Raw genomic sequence first — 27982 nt, 5'->3', positions numbered from 1 at the left:
ACACACACACACACACACACACACACACACACACACACACACACTGGCTGGCTCGGGGCGGAGTTGAATTTAACAGCTGGACGAGCTCGTGGCGGTGATGGAGTAACAATGCAGCACTGCACGAGACAGACTTGACTGGGAGAGCGAGCGTTCCCAGGCCGATTCAGAGCTAATAACGGCCGCACTGGATTTCAATTAGTTTTACTTAGAGATAAAAAAAAAAAAAAATAAAGTATACCTCGCTGTCTCCCGACACAACAACACAGTTTTCCCCCGCCGGAGCCGCGTGGAGGTGATCGTTTCGGGCCACCGCCGGGAGGTGTGTGTCGGAGGCGTCCGTGGATTAACATCAAGTTACCGAAAAAACTTGTCATCAGTCACCTCGGCCACGGAGAGGGTAAGCTAACAATATGTGTTGGTGATTAATGTGATTTGCTTTTGTTTGTATTTTAAACATTAGCAGCGGTTGGCAACGTTATAGATGTTGTGCTGTGTAATGAAAAAGGTGGGCAACCTGTGAGCGGTCCTCAAAAGGCATACCCAGTCTGAAGAAAATGTGACTGACTAGCCATGTTTTAGCCATGTAAACTTGCGTGAAAAATTTGTTTTGCTCTTTAAAAGACACTGTACCGAAAAGAAACCAGACATATTGTCATTACTAAGATGTGGCGTAAGAAGATGGGTAAGGTTAACCCACTAAACTGAGTCCAGCTGGGTTTTACCCCCCAGGCCAGCTCATCCCTGGCCTTGTGTGCCAACCTACTGACAGACATAGATAAAGTTATTTATAACAGATGTCAGCTAGCATCTCCTCTTTGTGTCAGTGTGCCCAAATGATAGCATAAGCCTGGCAGAGTGGACCTTACTTAGCGTTAAGGGACACTTTTGCTCAAGGCATCAGACAGGACAGTAATGGTTTTACCCGCTGAGTCACACAGGACACCACCAAACGCAGACATTACTGATTATCAAATAGTCTAACGCGGGATGACAACCTGGTAAGGCGTGGTGATGATGATGATGATGATGGTGGTGGTGGTGGTGGCTGTGGTTTCTTCTGTGATTTCTCACTGGTAAGTAGGCGGATGATTCTGACCAAATTTCTTTTCTCTCTTGCAGCTAAAAGCACATATCTGTGTTGTACCTGCCATCCGTTCTGCCAGGATACCAGGCAAACTCAGTGGAAATTCAGATGTCAGTCACCTGCAGTTAAATGCTAGTACTTGAGCAGAGAGTGCTTGGCTGGCCAAAGAGAAAAAAGAAGAAAGGGGCTGTTCCTGGTGCCAGGGGAGAGGTTGACCACAGGGGTGGTTGGAGATGTCTCTGTGGATGATACTGCCTGTCAGCCTCCCAGCTCTGACCATCACTGGGATATGGGTTGTGTAAGTGTCACCTCTCATTTCCGGTAGTAATATAACATGAAATTCAATTTATGCATTTATGTTGAAAGCTTTAAATCATAGAATGTGTAGTTCCTCTTCTTCTATAAACACAGCAAGTCAGATGTGAAACTGTATTGTCTATCCAAACATCAAAGCTCTTTCAGTTTGGTGTCATGCTGCTGTGAGATAGTCTTGGAATTGCCATATTGTGATGCTCCATTATCATTAAAATTCCTTCATGCAGAGGCAAGTATCTTTCTGCCTATGATGTGACCATACAAATATTCAGGCCCATGTATTCACCTTCTTTGGTCCTTAAGCATATTGTTAGGACATTGTTCAAGCTATTACACTATACACGATACACTATACCATTGTTTTTACAACCTCTTTAAATACTACTTGTGAAACACCTCAGCCTCTTTTGTCTTATGATGCACTGCTAATCTTATCAGCTTAAACATTTAACATTCATTCCCAAACTACATACATACATCATCCTAAATAATAGGCAGGCTTTAGTTATGTCTAAAATTTTAGCAATGCATTTTTTCTTCATCGCTGCTTTGGCACAGGATACCTGTTTTTTTTGTTTTTTTTTAAATACTGTCTAATGGGTTGCCAGGTAGGGCAGTCAGCTGACTGCTAAATCCTCCAGAAATACATGCCTGTGATTATTCAGCAATAGCTAAATGTGCAAGAAGTTTCAATACAAACTGAATGCGAATGTTAGTATTGACGCAAACTATAGTTGAACAAACCGCAGTTCTGTTGTTTTCCTTGAAGCTGAAACGTCTTCATAACTCAGTCTTGGGAGAAAACGCCTGCAGGAGAGCAGCACTGCATATTTACTCTGAATTCCTAGGAACCATGGCAATTGCATGTGGATTAGCTCTCTCCAGGAAGGCTATTAGATAATCGCTCCTCAAGGTAGTTCATAGGTTAACTGTCAGGAATACAGTATGGATGTAAGGGAGAGAAACAGTCTCACCTGGTTACTGTATGTGGAAGTTTACAGCTCTTCTCTCGGCTGTGTGATTACTCTGGGAAGAGAAATGTAAACCACAACGGGAGTGACCGATGGCCTGATTACACATAAACTGACAGTGTCATGCTTTTATTTATTTATTTTTTGTTTGTTTTAATCTAGGATATGTGCTATATTTATTATGTTTTGCATGAGGGTTAAGGAGGCTATTCAGACACGCAAGTGGAAAACCTGTGAATTGATTAGCATTTCTTTGAGTTTGGTGACATTTACAGTCTGCTTAACAGTCCAACATGCAGTGTGTATTCAGGTGTACAGGGCACTGCAGGGAAGAAGGGCAGAGAGGTTTATCTTGGAACTGGCTTATAGGAGGAGGAGATAAAGATGCAGGTGAATGTTGTCATATTGCCTTTGGAGGCAAAGATAGTGGCACATTTATCTTTAGTTTTGGTTGCCACTGTATTTTTAGGTGGAAAGCTGATCTTAGTACCAAGGCTACTATTTGCTGTAAGATCCCTCACACACCTATTTCCTTCCCACTAGCTTCACAAGGGCGCCTTGTTTCTAAGTGCAGTCAAGGGTCTTTTTCCACAGGCGGAATGCCTAAAGACATGGTTTGTTGCATAACTCCCCCCGCCTTCCACTGCGACCGACTGGGTGGGAGTTGGGTAAATATTGGGATGGGGTAGTGGAGTGCTTATTCAGGACTTTCACAAGGCTTCTGCTAGCCCTGCCCAGCATACGAAAGGACCGTGTGGAGCCATAGGAAGGGTTGAGTCCACCCAAGAGCTTGGCATACATCCTTCCACTGACCTTCATGAGTTCATAATGTTTTTTGAAACTTGCAGTGTAGGGTTGAAATATCCGTGAGCAGTAGCCTATGTTTTACTATTCACTTTTAACATAGTATGTAAGCCCATGTATTGCTTTAGGTTGATATATCTTTGCTCATGAGAAACAGGATGGTAGGAAATCTATCAGCAAGTCCTGATAGATTACTTTTTGGAGATTATAGGTTTTATGCACCACACCCTTTCCTGTGGTTTCTTTTAATGTGTTGTTTTGGATATGTATGTAATAAACATGTCCCTGATAATTTTTCATAAATGTCCCATGTTCAGTCTTAAATAAGAAAACCCAGTCTGTTCCTCCTATATATTGCTCCCAGGCATGCAATTATAGCTCACCACAGCTGAGCTTTGGTAGAGGCCCAATTATGTAAACAAACCTATTATTATTCATCCGTGTCCAAGCATAGAGTGTGCTGGTTTAGCTCTACATAAAGCTAGAAGAGAGTGCTTCATTTAGAAATGTGTTGGAACTGTACTGCCGTAGTTTAATTTTGAGAACTGACCAAATTGCATAAAACATGGCTCTAAAAAAAACCCGGAAAAGTTGGACAAGTTCAGCTGAATATAGCCTCTGTTTGGTTTCCTTTTTCCATAATAAACTCAGTTGGTCTTTTTTGTCAACCTTTTTGATAATGTTTTTGTTCAGGCAGTGGTTTGAGGCCTCAGCTCTGGCAGGCTCCTACCTGACAGCCATCTCCCACTCACAACAGTGGATTTCCACCTTGCATTATGCAAGAGCAGCCCTGTATACCAACATGTCTGATGTCTGGTTTATATGGCTTACGCATGGTGATTCACCTAAAACTGACAGTTGTGGGTTTCAAATACAACGGTAACACATTTCACTATGCTGTCAAGCTCTTATGCAGTACTTTTCCTCTGTACCATAAAACTGCCAAAGGCATGTGTTTTACTAATTACATTACCTGGAAAAGACTATGACCAAACTGTTACTTAAGATTCAAACTTCCCTTCGCCTAAGCTTTGACACTCAGTCTTATAGCAATACGAGATTAGTTTTAAATTTCATTGGAACACACACATAGATTCAGCTTTTACATACATAGATTTGGGTGTTTTATTCTCCCTCAGTCTGCAGTAATACAACAAGCTGAATTCTGAATGTTGTGATGCCACAGAACTTCCTTTGTGGACTAGGTTTAGAGTAAAGTTTGATGTAGTAGCACAAAAGTGATTATATAATAATATCATACACGTAGACTCAAATTATATGTTATAGCTAAATTCTAGTATAGAAACAGAAACCAGAAAATTAAATTCCTCTGTTTTAATTTTTTTTTTTTTTTTTGGATCTTGGTATCAGATTTTTGTGTATTTTATTTTAGCATGGCATCTTCCTGATATCTACTTTTATTTGTGTCTGTGCATCACCCACTGAATTATATGGCTCTTTGTATACCACATTATTCATGGTTTAAATTCGCTCAAATGAAATACCTTACTGTGAAAAAGAGAAGCGGGGCTCAGCTGATCTGTGTGACTGTATTTATGTATCTGTGTCTTTACAAGTAAGTGTGTGTATGTTCATGTGTGCATATGTCTCTCCCGTGTCTGTTTTTGTGTCTCTATGGTGGTAGAGTGTCTACTGTGTGTGTCCTCATGAGTGCAGATGTGTTCTCCCTCAAAAGGCAGGTGTGTGTATGCTTTAGGGGGCAGCTTTGTACTAACCTATTTATGTGTGAGTGCACACGACTGTGGTTTGCAATTAGGATACTGCCAGTCTTGGAAACAGTTGTAATTGCTGTTTAGCCTCGTACTGACCTAGGACTGATGCCACATATCAGAACAAAAAATCTCCCTCTTTCTCTCTCTTGACAGTTGGAAATATTTATGTTCGTTCATTAGTGTGTGGTGATAATAAAGGGATGATAACCACCCTTGCAGTATTTCCAGTTACCTTTCCTTTGCCCCTCTGACATGTCGACCTTCAAGTAGGGCTGCGCAATTAATCATGTAATCATGTCCTTAGGTTTCATGATTAATACTCAGAGATCTGAGCATAAACTGCACATGTTTGATTTAATATCAGTTAATTCAGAACACCGGCAACACTACCAAGTAATGTACTGAATACACAGCAAATTAATCTCATCATTGCCATCTGCTGTTCCATGTGACTATAGTGTATGTGGGGAAAGCTTAAATAGTTGAGCTGTGTATGTTGCTGGGGGATAAAAAAGAGCAGCCTAGTGCTCGAGCCTCATTTAATGAACAGTGAGCTGACAGATTACCCCGAATTTCAGGTAAGAATGGAAGAAGCTGTGTATGATAAAGAGGCAAACTTGCCCGCCTAGTGTGACCTCAGGATGAATTTAATAGCTGAAAAGGGACGGTTTGTCATTTGGAAGCATTTTCCCAGGCAATGCCTAATAAGCACTAATACTGGAGCTGTTGCTGCACTTCAGAGTGATAGGACATCTAACGAAACACCTTAACAATCAGCACAAAATCCATTGTGATGAGTGCATAAAAGGCCAAGAGCACTGCATCTGGGCTGCATCCCATCCTAATCCTCTGCCTGCTACACAAACATAAACATTACACAGTGAGTTTCCCTAATTGTCTTTCCAAATTATTTCATACAAATGATAACAGTGTCGGACAAAATAACAATGATAACAGAATCCGCTAAAATAATAGCAAGTATCATTGTAACTATAGTTGTGCAGATCTACTTTGAACTCTCTGACTCACCAAATATCATCATGACCATTTTGAATTGTGTTATCATATTCCTTAATGTCAGAAATTCACCTGACACTGATGAAGGTTATCCAGAGCATGTTGACTGTTTAAATATCACACAAAATACTGTTTCTATCTATTGATCTAAAGGTCATTGGCTTCTTTGTGGATCTGGCTGGTCAATGACCTGACAGAATAAACACTACTGTTGGTTTTTCAGCGATAGTCCAGTCAAGGTGACACAGGCCAATCTCTTTCTCTGCGGTCCTTTGACTTAGGTATCAGGCGATCAGACATGGACAGGGGTCAGGTGTCCTTGTCATACAAGAAAAACAATCAAGTGCAAGTCTACTGGTCAAGCAGGTCAACCTGACAGCATTTAATTTATCCAGTTGGATTCTGTTGCAGAGGTGAAGGTCTACAGTGATGCCAGTGATGTTGCATGAGTTGTCATACTGTCATACTGGTAGTCTACTTAACATGCTCCACAAGTTCACAGTGTTGCAAAACAGTCACGTTTTCTCTTTTTCTAAGCATACTTTTTCTCTTTCAGGTATGCCATGGCCCTGTACAACCAGCATGTCTGCCCTGTGGATAACTGGTATGTGACTGAATCTATACTGTATTTAGTTTAATCATGTAACAATCAAATCAAATAATCACTATATGATCTAAAAAAAAAAAAAAAAAAAAAATCACAACTGGCAGTCTATGTGGTTCATTATTTGTGTCTTCCCCATCCCAACTCTCTGCAGAATGTGATTAGCTAGCAGGACTGTTTCCTGGTTTGTCATCTCCCAGAGGGCCCAAAGGGACACAAATCAGAGCTCACATTAACCGACAGAATAAACAGCAGTAATCCCACTCATATAACACAGATCCTATGTTTGTTATTATTCTGAATTCAAGCTCTCTGTTAGTGACTGACCAGTCCTCTGGACCCTGGGTTTGTTTTGGAGAAAATGGGGGTTAATCAGTACCAGTAGACCTGCAGTTTGAGTCTCTGCTCACCAGCCCTAAAAAGAAAAGAATGCCTGGTTGCAACCCCTTCAACATGTGAGGACACTTGAGCTGCAAATTATAATTACTGTTTACAGGCTTGGAAATGGCCCTAGAGGTTGCAGAGACTGACTGTTTCACAAATTAAAAAATGTTTACGCTTATTTTAGTAATATATGATAAGAAATAAGGTAAAGGTTTTTTTTAAGTTAATTTACAGCCATTAGTTGTTGTGGATTTTTCTTACTAGTATTGATATGTGACTGGTGCATCCACAGCATAACTGTTGTAGTTTGGCTTTAGTTGTAGAGGTAAGTTTAAGGACTATATTGTTAACATCCAGCTGTTTTGTTGACCACATGTGTACGGTGTTCCAGGTTATACAACCAGTCATGTGAAGAGGAGCTTTATTTGCAGAGTGGGCCAACATTGTGCTGCACCCTGGACAATGTACCTCTCATCAGGTCAGTGAGATCCCCACCTGCAACCCACCCCTGCCTCTGTGTCTCTCTCTGTCTCTGTGTCTCTTTCTGGTGATTTAAAAACAGGAACATCAGTGTCTTTGTTTTTCATGACCCCTGTCGCCACGTTGGCCACAGAACACAAATGAGCTTGAAGGAGACAGTTCCCCTGAGTGTGTGTGTGTTCTGAAAATAACTTGCGGCTGAAAGATCCTGTCTGCCACCGTGGCAGTAGGTTGAAAAGCAAAGCATAGGTCTGCACTTGCCCAAGCATACACACACAAGCACACACACACACACACACACACACACACACACACACACACACACACACACACACACACACACACACAAACAGACACAGGAATTCCACAGAAAAGAGGAGTCAGCCTACATCTGGTAAGAAATCAAGAGCCTCCCACTTCTTTGTTATTTTTTGGCCGTTGAGCTTTGAACATCAAAGAGTAGTTAGTGAGTATAAATACTTTGGTTTATATGAAAGATTGAAAGAACGTCAACATAAGCTTTTTGAACATCTTACACGATAACTGATTGCTGCATTTTAACGAGAGCCATCACCACTGGGTTGGTATGGGTTCAGGCGTTGTTTTCTGTGTGTGCACTGCATGCACTTATGAATTGATGTCTGTGGCCAGGTCACAGTCACAGTGTCAAAGATGACAAAGCATTTAAAGCACTGTGACTATAATGAAAATCTATTTTTTTTTTATCATTATGGGAAAAACATATACAGTACAGGCCAAAAGTTTGGACACACCTTCTCATTCAATGCGTTTTCTTTATTTTCATGACTATTTACATTGTAGATTCTAACTGAAGGAATCAAAACTATGAATGAACACATGTGGAGTTATGTACTTAACAAAAAAAGGTGAAATAACTGAAAACATGTTTTATATTCTAGTTTCTTCAAAATAGCCACCCTTTGCTCTGATTACTGCTCTGCACACTCTTGGCATTCTGTCAATGAGCTTCAAGAGGTAGTCACCTGAAATGGTTTTCCAACAGTCTTGAAGGAGTTCCCAGAGGTGTTTAGCACTTGTTGGCCCCTTTCCCTTCACTCTGCGGTCCAGCTCACCCCAAACCATCTCGATTGGGTTCAGGTCTGGTGACTGTGGAGGCCAGGTCATCTGCCGCAGCACTCCATCACTCTCCTTCTTGGTCAAATAGCCCTTACACAGCCTGGAGGTGTGTTTGGGGTCATTGTCCTGTTGAAAAATAAATGATCGTCCAACTAAACGCAAACCGGATGGGATGGCATGTCGCTGCAGGATGCTGTGGTAGCCATGCTGGTTCAGTGTGCCTTCAATTTTGAATAAATCCCCAGCAGTGTCACCAGCAAAACACCCCCACACCATCACACCTCCTCCTCCATGCTTCACGGTGGGAACCAGGCATGTGGAATCCATCCGTTCACCTTTTCTGCGTCTCACAAAGACACGGCGGGTAGAACCAAAGATCTCAAATTTGGACTCATCAGACCAAAGCACAGATTTCCACTGGTCTAATGTCCATTCCTTGTGTTTCTTGGCCCAAACAAATCTCTTCTGCTATGCAGCTATTTGACCATGAGGGCCTGATTCGCACAGTCTCCTCTTAACAGTTGTTCTAGAGATGGGTCTGCTGCTAGAACTCTGTGTGGCATTTATCTGGTCTCTGATCTGAGCTGCTGTTAACTTGCGATTTCTGAGGCTGGTGACTCGGATGAACTTGTCCTCAGAAGCAGAGGTGACTCTTGGTCTTCCTTTCCTGGGTCGGTCCTCATGTGTGCCAGTTTCGTTGTAGCGTTTGATGGTTTTTGCGACTCCACTTGGGGACACATTTAAAGTTTTTGCAATTTTCCGGACTGACTCACCTTCATTTCTTAAAGTAATGATGGCCACTCGTTTTTCTTTAGTTAGCTGATTGGTTCTTGCCATAATATGAATTTTAACAGTTGTCCAATAGGGCTGTCGGCTGTGTAGTAACCTGACTTCTGCACAACACAACTGATGGTCCCAACCCCATTGATAAAGCAAGAAATTCCACTAATTAACCCTGATAAGGCACACCTGTGAAGTGAAAACCATTTCAGGTGACTACCTCTTGAAGCTCATCAAGAGAATGCCAAGAGTGTGCAAAGCAGTAATCAGAGCAAAGGGTGGCTATTTTGAAGAAACTAGAATATAAAACATGTTTTCAGTTATTTCACCTTTTTTTGTTAAGTACATGACTCCACATGTGTTCATTCATAGTTTTGATTCCTTCAGTGAGAATCTACAATGTAAATAGTCATGAAAATAAAGAAAATGCATTGAATGAGAAGGTGTGTCCAAACTTTTGGCCTGTACTGTATATTAAGCAAAAATTGTATTGAGAAACAACCCAATTCATGTTACCAAATCACAAACATTTTGGTGAACAAAAATACAGTCTTATTGTGGTTTCCTATAATCCAGACTCAGAGAAGAATTAATGCACAGAGCATGACAGCATTCCCCCCCAAAACTGCTCTCAGCTCTGTTTTGTGCACTGAAACAGATCAACAGTTGAATTGGAATCAGATGTTCGAGTCTGATGTAGAAGTGATATTGTTTCTACCCTGTAGTTAAAAAGCTGCTGCAAGATTTAGTTGACTGTACCCATACTAGCTTTGTTGATTAAAATCTTATGCCATATTAGTTAGTGAGGTATTGAGTAAAACAAATCATTATGACATAACTAAAGTCTGACTAAAGTCTGACTAAAGTTTAAGAAAACTTTAATCAAAATACCAAGACTATGACTACTTTGGAAAACTGTGCAAACTGTGTATTTGAGAATTAGTCTACTGTAGTTTGTCCTGCTTGTATGCACTCTCTCTCTCTCCCTCTCTCTCTCGCTCTGTGTGTGTGTGTGTGTGTGTGTGTGTGTGTGTGTGTGTGAGAGAGAGAGAGAGAGAGAGAGAGAAAGAGAGAGAGAGACTCCAGTCAGCTGAGAAGGCTTTGTGGCAGCAGGAACCAGGGCCGGAGCAGACAGTGTGTGTTGGCTGATTGTCTCTGCTGCTCTCCCCTCCTACAAACATTTCCCATTCCTACAACACAGGCAGTGTGCAGTGGGTGAAAGGTCAAACGCTCAGACTGAACCTCTGCTGCTGTTGCATGTGCACACATGAGACCAGATGAAATGTTTCAAAGTACACACACCTGCAAACGGTGATCCCTACTGTGCCTGTAGAATGATGGGGAAGCAATCAAAGCACAGTTGTCCCGTCTGTTGTGCAGGTCGATTTTATTTGATGTTTTCTGTTTCTCTCTCCTTAGTAAATGTGGGACCCTTCCCCCTGAGAGCTGCTTCTTCAGCCTTATCTGCAGCATGGGTTCGTTTATGGGTAAGACATGCACATGTGCACATAAAACACACACACATGCACACACACAGATTCACTGTTGTGTATCACCCGGTCTCTGTGATCCACATTAACTTAGAAACACTGACATAAGTCAGTAAATCAGGGGCATCACTTTCATTTTCACATATTGATATATATTAGAGTGTAACAAATGAAACTGCATACATCAACAGAATGAGCCCATTTCCTTTGTAGTCGGCAGCATTTTCATTTGACATTATTTGCCAAAGTTTGTAAAACAGTTGCATGATATTGTCTTTCAAGTGGCCTTTTCCTGCATCAGACAGGAAGTGATTGTTCTGAGAATCATGCTGCCATTTTTTAGCCAGCCAGTCATATTTCATGGGCTTCTCTGCAAATAAGGCAGCCTGTCTGCTGTATATAGGTTTTCTGATAAAACTTAAATATATTTGCTTTTGTTATGGTTTCAGCATTGCATCAGTTTTGTCACTCACAGACAGAAAAATGCTTTCAAAGGCTTCCACCCCCCATCCCCATGTAAAGCTAGTCAGGGAAACCCCTGTATGTGGTAACTTACATCACAAATTTCCCTTGAATGGTTCAAATACAGTCATTACAAGCAAATGTTCGTGGATACACAAACACAGTGAACAAACACTTTTGAAATGCACAAGAAAAATCTGTCTGATACAAGCTTAATGAGTGAACTTTCATGTGCAAGTCCACATGTGCTTTTGTGAGTCTACACTTGCTTTTCTGCGTTAGTGAGTGGTTTCTGAGTAGCATGCTCTAGTTAATGTTTCCCAGCTGTGACTTAGACATGTTGAGAGAGAGGGGAGAGAGAGAGAGAGAGAAAGAAGAGAGAGAGAGAGAGAGAGAGAGAGAGAAGAGAAAGGAAAGAGAGAGGAGAGAGAGAGAGAGGAGAGAGAAATGAGAGAGAGAGAAGAGAAAGAGGAGAGAAAGGGGAGAGAGAGAGAGAAGAGAGAGAGAGAAGAGAAAGAGGAGAGAGAGAAGAGAGAGAGAATATGTGACTAGAGAGGGAGAGATGTCCTTGCCCTGTTTTTCTTTTTTTTTTTTTTCAGAGAGGCTACATGCCGCTTGCAGCTATTTAAAGCCTGCCTGTCTAACTGACTCTGGACTGGTACATCATGAGACATCTAGGAGGGAGGCAGGGGACAGATCTATGATAAGGCGTCAGCCCTCATAGATTACCATGTTAAATAGACACATGAGCCCCCATGTTCCCCATCCAGTTGAGTATCTATCATTCAGGCCTTCGTTGTGCAGTTTGATCAGTTTTTTACATGCTGAGTCATCTCAGATTCATGTGAGATATAGGGTATTGCTGTTGTCGTGTCTACCTGTGAAGAGAGTGGTAGAGCCTTTGTGTGTGTAAATGTGTTGACAGAGACAGTTTTCATGCATGGTGTGTGTGTGGGAAACCTCGGCAGGAACCAGACTATTGCCGTGGAGTGTGAACTCTGTCCGGGCAGCAATTAAAGTCTGAATGTTTGACCAGCACTGTTAGCTAACCATGACCCCTGAACCTCAGGCTGTTTTTCCATTGGCACTGTTGAACTGTGCAGCGCTGATTTGCATTTCCATTACCAGTTTAAGCATACCAAGTTGTACTGAGCCATGCCAAGATGTACCATCTCCAGAATAGGGCCAAAGTGCGCTGGACCCATCTTCAAGTGGACTATAGCGATGTGAGAGGGCTTTGTCAGCATTCACTGGTCAGAGAGAAACTGAACATCTCTGAGACAGCGCTGCTTATGACCCAGAAGTCATTATAGTGATTAGTTGTGCTGTAGTTGATAATTTAAATGCAGAAAAAATATTTTTTTAAACAAATCTCTTAGTTACACAAATATTGTGCATGAGAATATTGTGTGTTGTGAATACTGTGTGTCATTAACTAAGAGCTTTGCCATTAGTTAAAGACACACCTTCAAGCGGCCCTTTTGTAATAGAAATGCAAATCCCAGATGTCCTGGGCCCACCTGGCGGGTTTAACTGAGTAGAGCCAGGCCAGCACATGTGTATGGAAAAACGGCGTCAGTGTGTCACCTTGTCTGTCTTGTGTGCATATGTATGTACGAAAGAGTGAGAGACAGAGAGAGAGAGATAAAGACTGCCAAATGGACACAGAGACTGAAATGGAGCGGACAAACAATGCAGCAGCCAAGAAATGTAGCATCTTGTGGTTTAAGCCGAGCTTAAAGCATGCTATTTCAGGATTCTTTGTGGCGCAAGAACTGAGACTCCAAAAACTGTTTTCATCTCAAAAAAATGATAACAATTAATGTCTGACTCAATTCACATGATTTTGAGTATGTTAAATTCTCAGTGTAATTCTATTTTAATTTTACTTTCAGTTTTCAGTAAATGCTAGATAATTTTCCTTCTCCTTTCTTCCTTGTAAATCAGGATCTGTGGTTTTCAAATAAATCAATTACATACTACAATAACTATTCACAAACACACAAAGAACAGGTTTTTGGACAGCTGAATCCAAAAACCTGTTCTTTGTGTGTAGGTGTGTGCTGCTGTGCATGCATGCAGGTTCCAGAATCCACCTTCCTCCTGGCGGGAGTTTGTTGATGTTGGAGCAACTACGGCAACACTGTCATGCTGACTCAGAAATGTCAGAAAGCAGTTCACATTATCAACATGGCTTCCAAAATGTTCAGGTTAACATTAGGGGGACAGGTTGGCGCCAGGTGCTTTTACAGAAATGTGCGTCTGGCTCCCTTCACACCTAGAAATCTCATATCCAGATTGTGTCTGGATAAGACGTCACTGGATTACATTTAGATATAACATTAAAATACATCTGCAGTATAGACATTAACATCTTATTTTTTTTCCTCTTGCAAATCTCTAGCCCTAACAGTAAACACTTCATCATGTTCTTCATTCAAAACTATCATTGACAAGGATGTTAACGTCCAAGTTGCCGTTTATCTGTTTGAATTTCATGCATTTCTTGGGTGGATCATTTTTATTGTCATCTCAGAAGTGATAGGTTGAGGATTAGGCAGCAGATAGACTCAGGCAATCTGGTGACGGAGGTGGAGGTATGGGCATGTCACTGCATGGCCCATCTGTCTGCTGCCTGCCTATTCAGTCTGATTGCCAGCTTATATGATTGATCACTGTAGTGTGACGTCGGGTTGTGTTCCAGTGAAACTTGATTCAGGCTTAGGAAATCTCGCTGATGGCCACCACTGGTGCAGGCCCTGGCTGTGAGAATGAAATTAAATCAAATAGGGATAGATTAGGAGGAATTGAATGATCTAGTTACCAGGGGTAGTCATTCTTAATATCGTCCCTCACTGGTTGGCCAAACCACTGAACTAGTTTCAGGACATAGTCTGAGGGATTCAGGTTGTTTTGGGGATAAGTCTATACTCTCCCTTCTGTTATTCACCAACAACGCATGTTTAGTTATTTGCAGTAGTAGGCTAATAGTGGTGATAGTAGAATGAAGTTGCTACATGTGGGTTTGAAACGCATTGCAGTTACACTTGGCCAACTGTTTTTTGTGTTTTTATTTTATTTTATTTATTTATTGTATTTTGTTCAGCATCTTATCACTCAGATTCATATCACTGTCAGATGTAAAGGGGCTCTCTCTTAACAGTTGTGCTTTTAGTTGCTTGCAGCATTTGTTAGATTAGGCTAGTCGTTGTAGCCCTGAAAAGTAGGCTAAGCTGACATGGCATGTAGCTGTACAACAGCCTGTTGTAAGAAATCGGTGCTTAGCTTTTTAGCCTATTGATTTATGGCTCACTTTGTAGATTGTGCCTGCTACACTAAACTATGGGGTTCAGTCCCATTTGGGTTCATATGCACTCACTGAATTGTACATTGCTTCACAGTTTTTCTTCTCATTTTCATCCCTTTCACACACACACACACACACACACACACATACACACACACAGTTACAAAGACAATGCAAGTGTTCTCTCTCTGCATACCTCCGGTGGGAGAGAATGTGGTGGGGTGTTTGGATTGAAATATATCCCCTTGTGGGAACGGCAGGGTTTATTTAATTCTGATGTGTGGTGTGACTGATGTCTGACTTGTCTGTCTGTGTGTCTGTGTGGGTGAATGTGTCTGCTAGCACTGATATGTGCGTCCATGTCTGTGAGGACACATAAAAGCATGTGTGTGTGTTTGGTACGGTGTGTCTTCCACAGAAGACTAATACTGGTGCAGAATATCTGGCTCTGGTAGTGAGCCAGCACTCCGTTTCCTCCGCTGAGCTTCCTGAGTTCAGAGAAAGGGCTGGACCTGGGGAAGGCGGCTATGTGGAAGAAGACAAGGGCTAGGACAGGGCTGGGTATATTAGCATTGGGTATTTTTATAAACCTATTCCCATTGTTGAGCTGTCAGACACCAGCCTGCCCTGACCTTCTGAGGCCAGCTGGAGGTCAGTGATGCTGCTTATTTATCAGACACTAAAGCTTTGAGCTGCTGGAGCCCCTCAGCATGACATGCAGCCTTAGCAATATACAATGGGATTAGTATGCACAAAATCAGCCTGTTACCTCGGTGTCCCATTATTGTAAACAACATAAAAGACAAACATTGAATAAATGTTGCCAGTGAGGAAAAATAGGTGGGGAATTGTCGTTGACCTGCAGGCCTGTGATTCATCATTTTAGGGTAACTGGTTAAGACCAGCAAGCACAAGCATGTCCATTTGTAATGATAATGAAAGTCATTTTATTGAATGGGGGCAGATCCACAGCCAGCCAGTCTGCAGTGCGGAGACAGAATCATAATGTAATGCAGTAAACTTCAATTAGCTTTCCTCTCCCCTTAGCAAAATGTTCTCCATTTTAAAACGGAATATGTTAAAAAAAAAAAAAAAAAAAGACAAGGCTGTTTCCAAGCCTGGAGACACTGATGTTTGTTTTTCCATGCTACAAACCCAAATCACTGCTCCAAAATGATTTTTTGTGCTTTGGGAACAAGATAGACATGCAGCTCACACATACGGTCGTTAACATATATGCATATTCAGCACACATACATAAACATATACACACACACACACGCACAAACACACTCACATACTTGATTTAAACCCAAACACATATAAACAATCACTCACAGATGTTCACAAACCTTTTTGCTCACACTCACACACACATACACATTCACACACTTTTGAGGAAAGAGGAGGATATACAGACGAGCAGGAACACTGGATTGGAATTGTAGCTGTATATTATTGTCTTGTTTATTTCATAGCTTTTAATGTTTTTTCAACCAATTTCTGTTTTGCCTCGTCCCTGTTAGCACCATTCGACTTGGTTGGAGCTTGCTGAGGAATAATATAACTCCAAATGGAGAAGTGTCTGAAAGCAACTAGCACGTTTGATAAACATTGCCTCTACATTTCATTTCAACAATAGAAATGAAGACCAACAAAACAAAGACACTTGGCAGTGGCATTATTGTTCTCTTTCACTTATGTTGTGAAAGAGATAATTAAATACTGATCACGACTGCACAGAACATATCTGAGTACGGGAAAGATTGAGTAATGGAATGAATGAATAACAATGAATCCTTTATATTGGAGTTGATGGCCAGCTTTGGCCAGGTCTAGCCAGGTTGTGAAATGTGACTGGTTGTAAAGACAGTGGTGCTGTTGGTTTTGAGCCAGACCGGCTATGACATATGTAAACCCTGACTGGAGGAGACAAGGCATTTCATTGTCAGGACTTCTGCACTGAGTTCTCTCTTTACTCTGTCTATCCAGTGTTTCCATTTTCATGTGGAAGCCTTTGCCCTCTTTGTTCCTGTCCTTTACGCAGAGGTGGTGACAGACCTAAGACAACAGTTGAGCTTCTGAGGCAGTATGTAAAGGCTTCAGGTCAGAACATGAGAGGCTCCTTGTCCCCTCTCCCTCTCTTAACCCCTCCCTCCTTCTGTCCTGTTTTCACCAAGCCTGGTCAACCTTTGTTAAGCATCAGCCATGAGGAGCAAACAAAGAAAAACTAGGCAGGGATCGCCACACATCAGTCAGCCCCCCAAAGCAGCAACAATACCCCCAGTCACAGCCCATTAGTCCAGTATCAGTCATCTGTCCCATCTGCTGTACTCCCTTTTCCCTCAGCATTTTAATTTTGTATAAGTCTGAGACCATCCACCCTCTCATGTAAATTTCTCCCCTCCCCTCAGTTTCCCGCCTCTCACATTCCCGCTTCTTCAGCAGGGAAACATAATTTCCAGCAATTCCAGGGCTTCCAGGAAAGGTCTGTGTTTTTTGGCGAGATGAGATGTGGGAGCTCATGTATTCAGCTGAGCCCAGGCATTCTGAAATAACCAGAGTGTACTTGGTACCTTTGCAAAATAATGACCCTAAAGCCTTTTCTTAAAAAAAAAAAAATCTATAGAGGTTTTTCAGCTGACATTTCAAATCACTGTCATAGCGACCATAGCGCCGGTCAAACTTTGACAGCTTCACAGTGTGACATAGTGGTCCGACTGAAATTTTGGCGATTGATTTTTGCCTTATTATGTTAAAATTGCTTTTGATCATGCCATGGACCTGTGTGACTGTTTGATGTACTAAATGACATGGTTATCAGTCTGTCTGATCCGTAACAGTCGTCATTTAGTCTGTTTGGTTTGCCCGGCGCTCTGCCCATCACTGCTCTACACTTTGTCCAGTGATATCTGCAACGACCAGATTAACTCTCTGCCTCTGTAAACCAAGAGTGACTGCAAGGCTTGTTGGGTTAAGATAGTGATTTGGTATGGGTGGTAACCAACAAAGATTGCGTCTTTCTTACAGCAAAGATGAGTACAATAGGTGTGTGTGCGCGCGCGCGTGTGTGTGTGTGTGTGTGTGTGTGTGTGTGTGTGTGTGTGTGTGTGTGTGTGTGTGTTTCTGTGTTTGTTCTAGGTAAGATAGCACAATTCCAAGACCTGCAGCCTCAGAGTAAACCTCTGCTGGATTTTTTAGTGTCCAAGAAAAAAAGATTTGGCTTTAGCTGTAAATGCTATCAAACTTTGTCCAAATGGAAAATTCTCTAAATTACTCCTGAACACAGGAAATTGTTTGACTTATTTCATGATCCTCGGGTGATTTTAATGACAGGCTAGCAGCCTACTAAGGATGGGTACAGAACTTCTACTACTCTTCATTAGTAAGTTATTACCCTTTTCAATAGAAATTGCAGAATATACGATTAAGAAGATGGGAATGACTGAAAACATGTTTGAGAAAAGAAAAGAAGAAAGCTGCAAGGCTTTTGGTATGGCATTAGTGATGTTACCTAGAACAAACACACATATGCACCTGTTTCTGTGTGTCAGAAAGAGGTGATCTTGGGTATATCCTATACCAAACCACTGTAAATCCAGATCGCCTTTCAGTCATTCTTTGTGTACAGATATGGAGAATCAGTCTGGTTGTTGTAGATATCACTGGACATAGTGTTGGTAGAGCAGTGAGCTCGGCTGGTGAACAGCAGCTGAAATGGATCAGACAGACTGATAATATCTATCTTCATCAAATAAATGGCAGTCAGATCTTCATTGAGCTGTTTCACCTCATCTAACACAGAGACACTGGTCGAAAAAGATACTAAATCCTGACTGTGTTTTTCTTAGTGAGAGTGCAGTTATTTCAATTGACTGCCAAGATGGCAGAACAACACTGAGTTTATGTCTCTTAAAACACATGACTGAAAAACCTCTATTCCTGTCTTTCCCGTCCTCCATTTCTCTCAGGACTCTCCTCCTGCTGCAATAGTTTAAATGTGCTTTTGATGTTCTCAACATTTGTGAGAATTACCAGTAACCCACCCTTCTTCTGTGTGTCTCCATGTGCCTATCTCTCTCCATCTCTCTCTCTCTTTCCTGTAGTGATGGTGATTGTGCTGCTGCGCTATGCCCACGTCATTGAGAAGCACCAGAACTGTGTTCTGAATACAGCGAGTCTCTCCACGGGCTGGATCTGTGCAGCTGGACTCATCATGGTGGGAAATTTCCAGGTATGGTGAGCTCAATTCTAACTTTAATTTTTTGACATAAAAAAGACATAAATGCAGTGGAAAACAGAATCTAAATGACAAGTGAAGACACAAGGTGGAGAATAGCAGATGAAAAAATAGCAAATAAAAAAAATAAAATTTGCCCTAATTATTATGTGTATGAGAGTGAGTATGTTAGTGAGGACATGCTTGAAGAAGCAAAGAAGGACTGCAAGCAACATTCATTAACAAAACCAGTAGGCAGCAATGCGTCACCCAGTTATTTCCACAAAAACAAAACATTCTTTCACTGTAAAATTTCAGCATTTTTCAGAAATATTCAGGATTTCCTCCCTCTTCCGCTTTATCCATTAATCTTTATCTAACCCCTCCTTGTCTCTGTTTCTCTCTCTCTCTCTCTCTCTCTCCCTCTCTCTCTCTCTCTCTCTCTCTCTCTCTCTCTCTCTCTCTCTCTCTGTCACACACACACACACACACACATACACACAAACACACACAGACATGCAGAGGGCCTACAGGGTGCTGTCTCCTCTAATCCACAGCAGATCTACGTTAAGATTTGTAAAAGCCTGTTCAGCCGTCGCAGACACGGTTCTGCTCTGTTCCTCCTGCCATTTTAGTGTTAAAGCCTCAGAAGCAAGTGAAGCATCCACACCTGAATTCCTTCCTTGTAGATATTTGGATTTTTGGAAAGGGTTTCTATAAGTTTAAATATTTGGAACATTGGCCAGGCGCCTAGACTCTGTGTGTGTTGGTGTGTGTTTGAGAGAGAGACGAGAGGGGGAGAGCATTTACGGGCAGCATTAACGAAACTATGTTTGGGTTGCTGCTGAAATGCGGAGTTAGAGGAACACAGATAAACAGACAGTGTTGATTATCTGAGCTATGCCATTATCTTTGAAAATATGTAATTCTCCTTCACTAATGCTGGGAAGTTTATTTCTGTATTGTTTGGCTTTCAACTGTTGATACTAGCTTTAGAAAATATGCTGTGATAAAAAAGTTTCTGTTTTGAATGATAGTATGTTTCATTATGAGCTGGAATAATCTGTCCCTAACTGTAGCATCTGTGCATGCCATTTCATTATAATCACTTTCAGGTTTTCCACCATGAAACTGTCTGTAATGTATTAAAATACCTAAGAGTCCTCTGTAGCAATCTGACAATTTGAAATGTTTTAGTAGCTTTTGATAAATTTGATGCTTAGGTATGTTAAACATCCTTTTTCAATAGCAAGCAATATGCTGCCTGCTTTTGCTACTTGGGTATTTCCTGCCGTGAATTCATCATTACAGAGTGATTTAGCTATATAGAGGAAATGACGGCTGACTGTGTCTAGATGTTGCCTCTGCCCTGTTAGATTATCCAGCCATATATTGTACATCATCCACAGTGTTGCCTGTCTGTGAAGCAAAGTGATAAAATAAATGAGCAGAAGAGAGGAGAAGATGCTGCATTACAAAGGTGTTGAGTGTGTATCTCAGGTGTGGTGGAGGCAGGCGGGATCTACTTCATTACTTAACAAAAGGTTGTCTTTTGTTGCAGACATGGCATACAGAACCATCTTACAGGATAGTGCAATGGCAGTGTGACTAGGAAAGCAAGAGCAGGAAATGACTGAATTATAATTGTCCCCTTCAACATCCTCTGTGCTTCTTCTCCGGGCCTCAGTTCTGGAGAGCTGGAAAGAATTTTACGGGAAGAGCTGGGGGAAGTGAGTCATCATGTCTGGCCATGCGTGGAGAGGAGCTGCTCAAGTCTGGTTGTGTGTACTGCCGGGCCCCAGCTATAACCAATCACAGGCTCCCATCCACTGGGATGCAAATAGTGAATGTCATTGATAGTGAATGAACTGTGACAGCCATATGGATAGAATAGAAATATCGCTGCAGAATAGAATGCAGACCCACTTACCCGGTGCATAATGCAGCATATTCTACACCAGTTATTTAAAGGCTATAGGTTCAAAGACATATGGAAACAGCAGACATAAGCAGTCACCCCCACTTGTCATACAAAGTCAGTATCAGAGCAAGGGCCAGCACACTAACAGCGCCAAACTCTGCTGACCCTCGCAGATCAAAGACAGAGAGAGATAGCATCACAAACACAACACATTAGCACCGCAATAACATAGCCAGCAGTGGAAACCACTCCAGTTTGGAGCTGTGTGTTATGTAAGGCCTTGGCTGGACAGCTGCGGTGTGGCCACTGGAGATTTTCTTGAGGCAGCGTGATGATTTGGGCAGAGAAGGAAATAAATAGATGAGGGTGGATGTTGTGAGTAGAACATCACTGACAACAGTTTTCCTTGAGATGGAGCCTGCAAGGGGAGAAAGAGGGAGGGAACCAGAACAGCTGTCAAGATGGGAGAGAGAGGGAAGAGATGAAAGGAAAGAAAAGATGAAAGTAAACTGGTCTGCTGAGTAGATGTGTGTGTGTGTGTGTGTGTGTGTGTGTGTGTGTGTGTGTGTGTGTGTGTGTGTGTGTGTGTGTGCTCACGCTTTGCATGTGTAAACATGTGGAGGTGTTGAGAACAGGTGTTTGTGTTTGTCACTTTAAAGAGATAATCTAGTGCACTTCCTGTCTATGCAGGTAAGGCATACCATCCCAAGCCAAATGTGCATTTGGAGCGGATTGAAGTGGCTTGTAGTGATGAGTGCCTTATAAAGATTTTGACAGGCATTGGATACAGCAGGTGTGTTGTCAACAATTGGAAGCCAATTAAGTTTCATTCTCTCTCATTAGGTTCACTTTGAAATAATGAAACTGATTTTGTTAGAAAGTTGGATCTTGTTTGGGCTTGATCCTGCACATGCAGATAATTTCCTCTGTAACGCTGCATTCTGTCTACAATCTGGCCTAAACATTTAGGGGGAAAAATTAATTCACTTTCTTTGTGCAATCAATGCATACAGAGTATGCAGTGGATGCACATGCATCATCTGAAATTTGTTAGTCTTAAATTAGATGCCATGCCTCTTCCCCTTATGTCTCTCACACAAATACATGCACATGCATAGAGAATGGTGTGGACAGTGCCTGGATAAAACATTAGTTAATGCAGCAAGGTGTAAGGAGAACAGAACATGTGAATGTTGTGTTTTTTTGTATTACTGAGAAACACTTGGCAGTGCTACTGTAATTAGCCCCTACAGTTCCAAAATAACAAAGCTACATGGAGAAGTACCAGAATGGAAGAAATTGGATTTTGTAAGGGAAACTTTAGAAAGTACGGGACTAAAAGAATTCCCATTTTGACGCAAAAGGGAAACCTGATAATTGTGCAAACCCTCGTCTTGATTTCTCTCTCATCTTCACCTCCAACTTAGTTTTCCATTGCTTCAAGGAGATCAAAGAAAAGACTCATTGTGCTGAATGCTTTTTTTCATATTGAGTTGCCTAGAAAGCTTATTTGGTCACTTCAAGGATTAGCCTACTGCACAAGAATGTTCAGAATGTACTAGCTGGGTCAATGGACAAATGGCTTAGAAGCCAAACTAAGGCAAAGCTAAATAACTTCTATGCTATTGCTCTAATTGTCTTTTAGAATTATGGGGAGCATAGGGACACTGTTATCCCCAGTCCAGGGATTTCACCAGTTAGCAATAGCTAAGAAAAGCATGTCTTGTCATCTCTCTGTCTAAATTAGTCTAGTCCTCTGTGGAGATGTGCCTTATTGTTAGCTTAGTCCAAGCCCCTGCTCCCCTGTGTAGACCCCTTTCCTCAGTTAATGCCCCACTGAGTCTCTTATCAGGCCTGATCAGTGCGTCTGAGCTGAGTGGGGGTGAGTTCAGATCCTGCAGCAGGGGCTAGAGTCACATGCTCCTGTGCAGCTCTTTTGTGTATTGTTTCTTAACAGTGCTTGTGACCAGCAGCCAAAAGAAGGCATACTGTTTGGTTGCTGCGCTGTCATTATCTACATATCACACTCTCTTTTGCATGTCTTTTTCTCCAACTGTATTCTAAAAGAGGGCACAGAGGATCCAAAGAGACTTCCCTGAAACAAAAATCATCTCAGACAAGCATCATGTTATAGCACCTGACTAATGCTGCCCCCTCCTGACCATTTCTACATGGCCCTCTGCTTCTGGCTTTAACAGGGATCTTGGAACTGGATTACATTCACACCTTCAATTAAATTTGATTCTTCCACAGGGGGATCAGATTTCTCTTTCCATTATCAGATTGTCATATTTGTCACCTCCTTGCAGATCACTGAAAATTGAAAGTAAAAATACCTTACCTCACTTGTTCTTCATCCACAATTGTCTAGACAATCCATTTTTTCTAGTATTTTATTATCCAAACTGCCTGCTGCCCGTTTGTTTTGCTTGTGCTTCCTAATTCTATCCATGCATAAAAATTAGCTCCCATGTGTTGTTTTTCTTCCTTTGACATTTACCTTAGTGTTCATTTAATAAAACCGTCTTTCTCCCAAGAACTCTCCTTTTGACCATTATTTTCTTGCTCTTTATGTGACAGGTGGATAATGCCAAAGTCCTCCACTATGTCGGAGCAGGTGTTGCCTTCCCCACCAGCATGCTGTTTGTGTGCTTGCAGTCGGCACTTACTTACCGCCTGGCTAAGACACAGGGGGAATACAGCGTGGCCCACCTCCGGCTGGCCATGACCCTGCTGGCCTTCGTAGCCTTGGTGCTCAGTATCCTTTCCAGCCGCTAACTGATGGCCAGGCCTCAAGACCTTAAAATGCTCGAGGGTAGTGTGTAGTGCTGCCTGAGAGATGGTGAGGAACAGGGCATCTTGTGGATTATCTTGTAAAAGTGCATGTAATGGTCAGTGTGCTTCTAAAAACCAGGTTTGCTTGTTTTGATTTCTGCAACAGGGTGGCAGATAAGTATTTTGTTTCCTTACAATTTCAGCAGATGTAACTCTGACATAAAGTTGTGAGGCATTCTTCAGTGACCATGTAGAGGATGTAGTTTTTACTCTTTCCAGTGTAATACACTGTATATTGTGTCCGTTTTCTTTTTTTCTCTATCCAGTATACAGAGGCACAATAATCAGTTTTCCCCAGGAGAAATCTAGCTGCCTTATGCTGATTGCTCTTAATCCCTTTCCCCGATTATGGAAACCAGCTTTCTCCTTTATATGGCACTTGAGAAATCGGATAAGTGCCACACAGGGATGCATAATCCGATCATTAAGATGCATGTAAATACAGTAAATGTAAAGGAAACATTGTTGCAGAGTGCGGGATTAACAGGAAGAGAAAAGAGCAACAGGTGAAGGCTGTCAAGGCTGTCAAGATTTGTTGTTGTCCTTAACCTTATCTACAGGTGGTGTATTCTTCGTTCAGGAGAGCTTCACCCTGCAGCACGCGTCAGCCATCTTTGAGTGGGTGTTCTGTGTCATTGTCATGCTGTTCTATGGGACATTCGCCTTTGAGTTTTCCAGCATGTCTGGAGATACCATGATGGTACTGGCTCGAGGAGGTGCTCTGGGCCCTGCTGGGAGAGAACATAAGATGGAGGCACTGGGAGGGCCTAACCTGCACCCACACCCACACCCCCCTGAAAACATGTCCATGCTGTAGCCCTAAGGCAGAACATGAGGCCACAGAGCTGGCTTGTGTACTCTTATCAAACTTGGGTTGTGGAATGAGTTTAATTATTCATTTCCAACTGCACCAGTATGAGGGACTTAAGTCAACTATGCCAGTACAGTAGCCTTACTAGGCAGAGGGGATTCTACTATTTCAACTTGGCCCAGGGGTATGGAGCTGTGAGCACAGGCTTGTATTGTACCTATATCAAAGCCTTGTATTCTCACAGACCCTGCTTGCATTTTGCACATTGCCACATGAGGAACCAACTCTTCTTCCCATTCAGCCCCCTCTCTGTGACCAGCAATGGGGGATTTTGTCAATCAGATTTTAAAAAAGTACTGTACCTTGGGCTGAGGTTCTCTAACCTGCCTAGAGACCACAAGAAGCGGCCTTGAACCATTTCTACTTCAGGTGATTGCCGTGATGTCTTCATACTATGATCGAGCTCGTGGTAAAGGAGTACAGGCTGCTGGACAGCCTAGCTGAACAATGGTAGAATGATTAAGGCTGTATTAAGGTAGTGCGATGAAAAATGGAGCAAGAGAAAGGAGATGGTGTATGAGTGTTAAAATGGAAGCAAGGACAGACCTTGGGCTTGATTACTCCTTTTAAGAGAATGGATGAATGCAATTCAATGAAAGAGTCAGCCAGTCTCTCTATTGGTGAGTATATGAAGGTTTTACTTACTTACTAGAGATAAAACGGGACAAATGTCTGCATTCTGCAATCATTTCTGACTTGTGCCACTAACCTTACATTTGAACATCAGCTCAAGGTTCCCTCAAAATACTCAAACTGAAGAATCACTACTTTGGAACCATCCATTGCTGGCTGTACAGGAACCAAATACATTTCTGTCCATGTCTGGATGCTTTGAGTAACATGCCCTTACATTTTTCTGTCTGGAGTTACGAGCAGAGTAGTCATTGTGCCTTATGAGTCCAAACTGAATATGCTGACTGTCTGGAAACAATGTCAGCTTTTCTTCCTGAATGTCAGAACCGATACACTAACAAAAATCAAACCTCTAGTGTGATTTTCTCTGCCAAAGAAAAAAGAGGAGAGATGACAAATGTAGTAGAGTCTAGAGTCCAAATGCATGCTAGCTAATACAAGCCAGAGCACCGGGCTTATCGAGTTTGATGACAGGAAATCACAAGTGTTTTCAAGATCTTTGGATGAAGGCTCACATCTTGTTCTGTCCCAACAAGAAAGATCGGAAGGATATGCTCTGTGTTTGCCTACTTTCACTGCTCAGTTTCCCTTGCTCTTAGGCAGGGTTATGCAAACCGCTGTTTAAAATGTCCATCAGGACCAAGAAAAAAGGAAGGATGTGTTATGTAGACTCAGTAAGGCGTCATCATTTGGGATCCACTGCCCTGCCTCTATGTTACAGTATGTGCCAAATTTCTGCTCACCTGAGACACCGGTGCTAAAACACAAATGGCGTGGCCCTCTCCGCTTTTCTTAAGATGGGTTTTGATTATATAGTTTGATAAATGAAAGCAATAGGATGCAGACATCCAATCTCAACGTCCGTCATCACTGATAATGGGAGAGAAGGTGGCACGAAGGTCTATACAGCTTCAACTAGAGCCATGTCTGCACTACAGTGCCAAATATCAGTGAACAAGTATTAGACCTATAGTGGTATTTCTGTTAAAAATCAATAGTAAATAGTTAAATCCCTCTCATACCTACACTGACTTGACATTTTGAGATTGAAGAATTGACTTTGTAAACACAGTTTACAGTTTCTTGGTGAGGCATCATTCATTTTTTTTTCTCAATTGTCATCATATTTAGCATGTTCTTAACATCTCAGAGCGATCTTAGATTAATCAGACAATATTCAGAGCATGTTCTGAGCTCTCTGGACAACAGTAGTAATCTTGTTAGTTGGCCAGTTACCGTTCCACACCGTAACACTTCTTCATACTACAGCTAGTCAAAGGCTAGACAGAGGGTTTCCCCCCTATATTTGTTGTGGCAGGGTGGCCTGATGACTGTTCTTCAGCTCTCCAATTTGATGATCTGGGAATAAGGCCTATAGTAGAAAGCGTCTACATTTCACCAGCTTTTTCATCTTTGTTTTGTCATTTCTACCATTTTGCAAATCCCCTCCTATTTTTTTTCCTGTTCCCCACAGTGGAGCTGAACTATTCTCATTTACTGTTAGCCCAACAAGACTTAACTGGAAATGCTGATGCATGTTACACTGTGGGATGTGCCCGGAGGGTCAAATGACACTAACCAAGGCATTGATCACTACCTCCCTCTACTGGTCGAATTGCTTATTGCATACTGAGTATGTATTGTAGTCATTGAGTTGTAATGTTACCACTGTAGTAGTAAAGCTGAAAGCAGGTCTAGTTATACACAATTGTATATGCAGTCTTGCATAACCTATAGGCAGGCCAGTTCCATTCGTTATTTCAAATTTTGATGAGTGTCACTTCAAAAAGCTAATGACAAAGCTTGAATAAAGAAAAACACTTGTACGAGTGTTAGAGTTGGCTGAACTCTGGCAAGTCTAACCCACTCTGTGTTCCTGGTTAAAATCTTTAGAGTGTTCCACCTTGCACCACCTTAAAGTAAAATATGGCCTTGTGGCTACACTGTACCCTCATATTATGCATTGATATGAAAATACGATTAGAGTAGTTTGATGCATTTTACATTTTAAGTGTTAACCAAATTGTGGTGCTATTCATATTGTTCCAGCAAGACTCATTTTACTGTATTTCAGTATTTTCACTTATTACTTTTACTTCATGCATTATGCATGTTAAGGATCTATGCATAATGTCTTATTTTCCTTTTCCGCCATGCTACACAAATAATTTGGAAAAAGATTGTGTTGCCCCTGAGACACTTAATTGCCAGCTTGCTCTCCATGTCTTGAATTCATGTCTGCCTCTCTGCCATTTCATTTATACCAAGACCCTCTTTCTATCTTTTTCTTCTTGTTTACTGATCTATGTTCGATATTTGCACTCAGGAGAATATGTTACAACACCAGCTGCAATCTTTGATTCAAAGCAGAATGAAGTCTGTTTGCTTCTGCCTTCTGTTTTCATTGTTTTGTATGGAATTTGTTTTATGTTCGGAATACACTATGTATATTTGATGTGTAATAACGTGTTGATTTTTGGGACCTTGCTTTTACACATCTGTTGATTTTGCATTTTGACATGGCTGATTCTATAGAGCCTGACAGTAAACATTCCTGTATAGCTAGCTTGTGAGATTATGCTGCTCACAGATGTGGTTGGATATCTGCAAGCAAAACTAGCCTACTCATGCTGTTGGTAGATAATTGATGAGAGCATCCTGACAAAGTAACTGGGATCTCTAAACCTCACAAATATCTATTATCTTAAACTGTCATACTCAAGTGAAATGCAAAAATACCCCTGTGCCTTATTTTGTATAACAAAAACCAAAGAGGTTTAGGTTGTAAATTCTATTTTAATGAAAGATAATTGTATATATGCCTTAATGTTCAACAAATAAAACTATGTAAAGAACGCAAACCTTTGAACAACATAATTCTCTTGATTGCTGCATCCAAATGGTGTTTTTAATCTTTGTTTTATCACACAGATCAATCATGGGGTGGAAACAGTCAGACCACAATTTATGTCTT

General features: G+C 41.6%; 1 protein-coding gene across 1 annotated transcript; it reads left to right on the top strand.

The window, feature by feature from the left end:
* The first annotated feature begins 72 nt into the window (after nucleotides 1-72).
* LOC115373095 (transmembrane protein 150A) lies at nucleotides 73-27857 on the top strand. Its single transcript, XM_030071345.1, has 8 exons — nucleotides 73-397; nucleotides 1120-1382; nucleotides 6481-6528; nucleotides 7304-7390; nucleotides 10690-10757; nucleotides 18636-18763; nucleotides 23250-23427; nucleotides 24065-27857. Exons 2-8 carry the CDS (start codon nucleotides 1318-1320, stop codon nucleotides 24319-24321), a joined length of 831 nt encoding a protein of 276 aa, XP_029927205.1. The 5' UTR covers nucleotides 73-397; nucleotides 1120-1317; the 3' UTR covers nucleotides 24322-27857.
* Nucleotides 27858-27982: the final 125 nt, after the last annotated feature.

Source organism: Myripristis murdjan, chromosome 15 (assembly GCF_902150065.1).
Source record: "Myripristis murdjan chromosome 15, fMyrMur1.1, whole genome shotgun sequence".
Classification (NCBI taxonomy): Eukaryota; Metazoa; Chordata; class Actinopteri; order Holocentriformes; family Holocentridae; genus Myripristis; species Myripristis murdjan.
The sequence above is the reverse complement of the archived record's forward strand: the minus strand, read 5'-3'. Positions and strand labels throughout refer to the sequence as shown.